Here is a 7,300-nt window from a genome sequence, read left to right as displayed (position 1 = left end):
TGTCCAATCTGATTAATTTTTTTTGAGCCCTCTTTTTTGAGCAATCTGATTACTTGTGTTGTTGACTGCCTGCCCCCTTCTAGACCGCGAGCCCGGTGTGGGCGGGGATTGTCCCTCTTTATGACTGAATTGGACTTTCCGAGCGCTCAGCACAGCGCTCCGCACGCAGCAAGCACTCAATAAATACGGTTGAATGATTAAATGAAGGATCTGTTATTATTCATTAATTATTAGTAATAATCACGGGGCTTGTTAAACACTTACTTACGTGTCAAGCACTGTACTAAGCGCTGCGGTTAGTACAACTCAGACTGGACACGGTCCCTGTCCTACATGGGACTCACGCTCTTAATCCCCAGTTTCCAGATGAGGTCACTGAGGCCCAGAGAAGTGAAGTGACTTGCCCAAGGTCACACCGCAGACTTGTGGCGGAGCCGGGATTAGAACCCGCGACCTTCTGATTTCCAGGCCTGGGCTCTATCCACTAAGCCCCGCTGCTTTGCATCTATCCCAGTCTTTGACACGTAGCAAATGCTTAACGAGCACCATAGTAAGTATTATTTTCCAACTCTGTTGTATTGTCTTCTCCCAAGCGTTTAGTACAGTGCTCTGCACACGGTCGGCGCTCAATAGATGCTATTGATTGACAGACTGATCGATAAACTTCTTGACTGTTTGTTTAAATAGGGAAAGGTTTAAATCAGTGCCCGGCGCATAGTAAGCGCTCAACAAATACTATCATCATCATCCGTATCATCGTGTGTTCCGTCCTGTTTCACCTCAGACCCGTAAACGACTGAAATCTCAGGAGAAAAATTTCTGGTCCACCTCAACTCTAATAATAATAATAATGGCATTTGTTAAGCGCTAACTATGTGCCGGGCCATGTAATAATAATGTTGGTATCTGTTAAGCGCTTACTAGGTGCAGAGCACTGTTCTAAGCGCTGGGGGAGATACAGGGTCATCGGGTTGTCCCACGTGAGGCTCACGGTCTTAATCCCCATTTTGCAGATGAGGTCACTGAGGCACAGAGAAGTAAAGTGACTCGCCCACAGTCACACAGCTGACGAGTGGCAGAGCTGGGATACTAAGCGCTGGGGTGGATACGGGCAAATCGAGTTCATAATAATAATAATAATAATAATTATGATACTTGTTAAGCGCTTACTATGCGCCAGGCACTGTACTAAGCGCTGGGGTGGAGCCAAGCAAATCGGGTTGGACACTGTCCCTGTCCCACGTGGGGCTCCCGGTCTCCGTCCCCATTTTCCCGATGAGGGAACTGAGGCCCAGAGAATGACTTGTCCAGGGTCACCCAGCAGACAAGCCGCGGAGCCGGGATTAGAACCCAGGACCTTCTGACTCCCGGGCCCGGGCTCTATCCAATATGCCAAGCCGCTTCTCCCAAGTTGAGCTGGACGCAGTCCAGCGGGATTTCCATTTCACGGCCGAGGTCCCCGAGGCCCAGAGGAGCCAAGCGACTTTCCCGAGGTGACCCAGCGGACAAGCGGCGGCGCCGGGATCGGAACCCACGCCCTTCCGCCCCCCCAGGTCGGGGCCCTACCCGCTAGGCCCCGTTGCCGCCATCCGCTCAACCGCACATCTCCCCTCTCAACGGAGACTAGACAAAATACCGCGTCCTTTATTCACTGGAAGTTTTCCTTGGGCTTTGAGTAGACAGAGAAGGGACCGCACCCAGCGAAACGTTTTTACAGGCAAGGGTCGCCTCGTCGCTCGCCGCCAAGAAGTCCCGTGAGCTTCTCCCGGCCGGACGGAGGGAATCCGAAAGCCTCGGTGGAGATCAAAATCGGAGCGATTACTTCGGAGGGAGAACGGGGAGCGGGGACGGAAGGAAACATGCACTACCCCTATTTTTAATGCCGTCGGGCCACCGCGCCCTTCCCCGGCCCGCGTGTTCTTGGACTCCGACGACCCGCCGTCTTGCGTCCGTCGCGCCGGGCGGGTCGGAGGCTCGGGAAAACCTGCCGTCCCTTTTCCGGCGGGGAGAGCCTCACTCGTCCTCTTCGGGGTCCCCGGATGAGAGCGGGGCGTCTTCCTTCAGGCAAGAGCTGAAGAATCGGAGGATTGTGCTGTAAAGGTGGAATCTGCTCGGCCCCGACGCGATGTGGTGACCTTCGTCCGGGTAGATCTGGCGGGGAGGAGGGAAGAGGGATCGGGGGTGGGGAAGGGGGACGTGGAAATCCTTGGCAAGACCCTTCCCGATTTCTTTCCTTACCCTCCCCTCCTCTACGCTGTGGCTCAGCGGAAAGAGCCCGGGCTTCGGAGGCAGAGGTCATGGGTTCGGCTCCCGGCTCTGCCCCTCGGCAGCCGGGTGACCGCGGGCGAGTCGCTTCACTTCTCTGGGCCTCAGTGACCTCATCTGGAAAATGGGGATTAACCGTGGGCCTCACGTGGGACGACCCCATGACCCCGTATCTCCCCCGGCGCTTAGAACGGTGCTCTGCACCTAGGAAGCGCTTGACAAATACCAACATTATTATTACACTAGAGGGATCAACAATAACGATAAAAACGGGCGTAATCGATCAGCGCTTCCCAAGCGCCGGGCACTGTAATAATAATTCTAATGGTGACGGTATTCGTTCCGCGCTTACTATGTGCCGAGCGCTGTTCTAAGCGCTGCGGGGGTGCGGGGTCACGAGGTTGTCCCGCGTGCGGCTGACGGTCTTCATCCCCATTTGACAGATGAGGGAACTGAGGCCCAGGGAAGTGAAGGGACTCGCCCAGAGTCACACGGTCGACAAGCGGCGGAGCCGGGATTAGAACCCACGACCTCCGACGCCCAAGCTCGGGCTCTTTCCACCGCGCCACGCTGCTCCTCTGCTAAGCGCTGGGGTGGGTTCAACCAAATGCGGTTGGACACAGTCTCGGTCTCACTGATGATCTCGATCTTGTTTGATGATCTGCTTAGAGAAGCGGCGGGGCTCAGGGGCAAGAGGCCGGGCTGGGGAGTCAGAGGTCATGGGTTCTAATCCTGCCTCCGCCACTTGTCAGCTGTGGGACTTTGGGCAAGTCACTTTACTTCTCTGGGCCTGAGTGACCTCATCTGGAAAATGGGGATTAACCGTGAGCCTCACGTGGGACGACCCGATGACCCTGTATCTCCCCCAGCGCTAGAACAGTGCTCAGCACATAGTCAGCGCTTAACAAATACCAACATTATTATTATTCTCTGGGCCTCAGTTCCCTCATCTGGAAAATGGGATGAAGACTGTGAGCCCCAGGTGGGACAAGCCGATGACCCTGTATCTCCCCCGGCGCTTAGAACAGTGCTCTGCACATAGTAAGCGCTTAACAAATACCATCATCATCGTTACTATTATTATTACTAATAATAATAATTCAGGCTCTGTACTGAACTCTGGGGTAATCGGGTTGGACCCGGTCCCCGTCCCACGCGGGGCTCGCAGGCTTAATCCCCATTCTTTAGATGAGGGAACTGAGGCACGGAGAAGTGACGTGACCTCCCCAAGGTCACCCAGCAGACAGGTGGCGGAGCCGGGATTAGAACCCAGGTCCTTCCGCCTCCCAGGCCCGGGCTCTCTCCACGCCGCTTCTCCGTTCGGAAACAACCACTGACCGTGGGCTGGGAATGTGTCCGTTTATCATCGTGTCGTCCTCTCCCGGGGGCTCAGTACAGCGCTATGCGCACAGTAGGCGCTCAATAGAGAAGCAGCGTGGCTCAGTGGAAAGAGCCCGGGCTTGGGAGTCAGAGGTCATGAGTTCGAATCCCGGCTCTGCCACTTGTCAGCCGTGTGACTGTGGGCGAGTCACTTCGCTTCTCTGGGCCTCAGTAACCTCAACTGGAAAATGGGGATTAACTGTGAGCCCCACGTGGGACAACCTGATGACCCTGTGTCTCCCCCAGCGCTTAGAACAGTGCTCGGCACAGAGTAAGCGCTTAACAAATACCAACATTATTCAATAGATGCCACTGAACGAAAATATGGACCTGTGTATCTATGATTCTATTTATCTTGACGATATCGACGCCAGACTACTCGCTTTGTTGTCTGTCTCCCCCGATTAGACTGTGAGCCCGGTGTTGGGCAGGGATTCTCAGCGCGGCTCAGTGGAAAGAGCCCGGGCTTGGGAGTCAGAGGTCAAGGGTTCGAATCCCCGCTCCGCCACTTGTCAGCTGTGGGACTGTGGGCGAGTCACTTCACTTCTCTGTGCCTCAGTTCCCTCATCTTAAAACTGTGAGCCCCACGTGGGACAACCCGATGACCCTGGATCTCCCCCAGCGCTTAGAACAGTGCTCTGCACATAGTAAGCGCTTAACAGATACCGACATTATTATCTGTTGCCCAATCGTCCATTCCAAGCGCTCGGTCCGGTGCTCTGCACTCAGTAAGCGCTCAATAAATACCACCGGATGACTGGACGCCCGGGTGACCAACCCCGGAAGGCTGGGCCTGTCCCGGATGGATCGGATTCCACCGAGACGGTTCCCAAAGCGAGAGGAGCGACTGTAGCCATCTGTACCTGCACGGTATAATTGACGCCGGCTTTAATCAGGTGCTTGATGAATTCCGCCGAATGCTGGAAATGAACGTCGGCTGCAAGAGAGACAGACGCCCGCGGCCCGGGCGGGAAAACCCCGTCGCTCCCTGGAAACCTCCTCCGGCTCCTCTTCCCGCCCACCGCGGAGCCATCTCCCTTTTCCACCGCTCCAACCAAGTACGACCGAATGGCGCGTGACCTTGGGCCGGTCGCTTCGCCGGGCCTCAGTGGCCTCGGCCGGAAAATGGGGCCGAAGCCCGCGAGCCCCGCGTGGGACAACCCGATGACCTGGTATCTACTCCCGGCGCTTAGGTCTGTAAGCCCGTCCAACGGCAGGGACCGTCTCGATCTGTTGCCGACTTGTTCATTCCAAGCGCTTAGTACGGTGCTCTGCACATAGTAAGCGCTCAATAAATACTATTGAATGAAAGGTCAGCGCTCGGCACATAGTAAGCGCGTAACAAACGCCGTCGTCATTATTACTCACTTCTCGGGGCCTCGGTGACCTCATCTGGAAAATGGGGATGAAGACTGGGAGCCCCACGGGGGGGCAACTCGATGACCTTGGATCTACCCCAGCGCTTAGAACAGTGCTGGGCACACAGTAAGCGCTTAACAAATACTGTTATCATTATTATTAACTGCTCTGGGCCTCAGGGACCTCATCTGGAAAATGGGGATGAAGGCTGGGAGCCCCATGGGGGACAACCTGATGATCTCGTGTCTACCCTAGTGCTTAGAACAGTGCTGGGCACATAGTAAGCGCTTAACAAATACTATTATCATTATTATTAACTGCTCTGGGCCTCAGTGACCTCATCTGTCAAACGGGGATGAAGATTGTGAGCCCCACGTGGGACAACCTGATCACCTTGTATCTCCCCCAGGGCTCAGAACAGTGCTTGGCACATAGTAAGCGCTTAACAATTACCCTCTTCATTATTATTACCGATTCTATTCTCCTCTCCCAAGCGCTCAGCACAGTGCTGTGCACACAGTAGGCCGTCAGCTACTTGAGGACAGGGATCTCGTCAACCAGCTCTATCGTCCTCTCCCCAGTGCTCCGTGCGGGGCTTTGCACTCCGTAAGGACTCAATAATCATTCAATCATTCATTCAATAGTATTTATTGAGCGCTTACTCTGTGCAGAGCACTGGACTAAGCGCTTGGAATGGACAAATGGGTAACAGATAGAGACAGTCCCTGACCTCTGACGGGCTCCCGGTCTAATCGGGGGAGACGGACGGACAAGAACGATAGCAATAAATAGAATCAAGGGGGTATAAATAGAATCGAGGGGATATAAATAATAATGTTAGTATCTGTTAAGCGCTTACTATGTGCAGAGCACTGTTCCAAGCGCTGGGGTAGACACAGGGGAATCAGGTTGTCCCACGTGGGGTTCACAGTCTTAATCCCCATTTTACAGACGAGGTAACTGAGGCACAGAGAAGTGAAGTGACTTGCCCACAGTCACACAACTGATAAGTGGCAGAGCTGGGATATAAATACATCAAGGGGATATAAATAGAATCAAGGGGATATCCCCTTGACGGATGGATTGCCCCAGCGCTTAGAACAGTGCTCTGCACCTAGTAAGCGCTTAACAAATACCAACATTATTATTTCCAGTGTCCTCCCCGTCCCTTCTCTTCCCCATCCAGGCTCGGTGACCCCAGCTTCTCCCCCGGTGCTCCAACCCGTCCCAAGCTGACCACCTCGGTCCACGGGTCTCCCGCCCCACTGCCCCCCGTCCCGGCGGTCGGCGGATGTCCCCCGTCCCAGGGGTCGGCCACAGGCCGCCCCCCATCCCCGCGGTCAGCCAGAGACCACCCCTCTCGGCGGTCAGTCAGAGACACCCCCAATCCCAGGAGTCAGCCAGAGATCTACCATCGTAGTGGTCAGTCGGAGACCTACCATCCCGGTGGTCAGAGACCACCCCTTTCCCAGTGGGCAGCCACAGACCACCCATTCCTGCAGTCAGAGCCCCCCCTGCCATCCCAGCGGTCAGCCTGATGCCCCCATCCCACTGGTCAGAGACCTACCATCCCAGGGTTCAACCAGAGACCACCCCCATCCCAGTGGTCGGCCATATACCACCCCCATCCCAGCGGTCAGCCAGAGTCCTACCATCCCAGTGGTCATCCAGAGACCACCCCCATCCCAGGGGTCAGCCAGAGACCATCCATATCAGCGGTCAGTCAGAGACCTACCATCCCAGTGGTCAGCCAGAGACCACCCATTCCTGCAGTCAGTCAGAGCCCCCCCCCCCCCCCAACCCAGCGATCAGCCAGATGCCCCCATCCCACTGGTCAGAGACCTACCATCCCAGGGGTCAACCGGAGACCACCCCCATCCCAGTGGTCAGCCAGAGACCATCCATCTCAGCGGTCAGTCAGAGACCTACCATCCCAGTAGTCAGCCAGAGACCACCCTCATCCCAGGGGTCAGCCAGAGACCACCCCCAGCCCAGTGGTCAGCCAGAGACCACCCATCTCGGCGGTCAGCCAGAGACCTACCATCCCGGTGGTCAGCCAGAGACCACCCTCATCCCAGGGGTCAGCCAGAGACCATCCATCTCAGCGGTCAGTCAGAGACCTACCATCCCAGGGGTCAGCCAGAGACCACCCTCATCCCAGGGGTCAGCCAGAGACCTACCATCCCAGGGGTCAACCGGAGCCCCCCCATCCGGGCGGTCGGCCAGAGACCTCCCCGTCCCCGGGGTCGGCCGAGACTCCCCCACCCCCGCTCCAAGCCGTCGGCCGGACACCTAC

The 7,300-nt window shown here is 56.0% G+C and overlaps 1 protein-coding gene across 2 annotated transcripts in view; it reads right to left on the bottom strand.

Moving 5' to 3' along the window:
* Positions 1–1,620: 1,620 nt before the first annotated feature.
* DPP10 (dipeptidyl peptidase like 10) overlaps positions 1,621–7,300 on the bottom strand; it is a 184,745-nt gene continuing 179,065 nt past the window's right edge. For both annotated transcript variants that reach the window (XM_029073455.2, XM_029073464.2), the window contains 2 exons: positions 4,509–4,582; positions 1,621–2,151 (listed from right to left, as the gene is read on the bottom strand). In XM_029073455.2, coding sequence (XP_028929288.1) covers positions 2,014–2,151; positions 4,509–4,582 — 212 coding nt within the window. In that variant the 3' untranslated portion in view covers positions 1,621–2,013. The remainder of the gene's footprint in view (positions 2,152–4,508; positions 4,583–7,300) is intronic.

This window comes from Ornithorhynchus anatinus, chromosome 1 (genome assembly GCF_004115215.2).
Source record: "Ornithorhynchus anatinus isolate Pmale09 chromosome 1, mOrnAna1.pri.v4, whole genome shotgun sequence".
Lineage (NCBI taxonomy): Eukaryota > Metazoa > Chordata > Mammalia > Monotremata > Ornithorhynchidae > Ornithorhynchus > Ornithorhynchus anatinus.
This window is presented reverse-complemented; position numbering and strand designations above follow the sequence as displayed.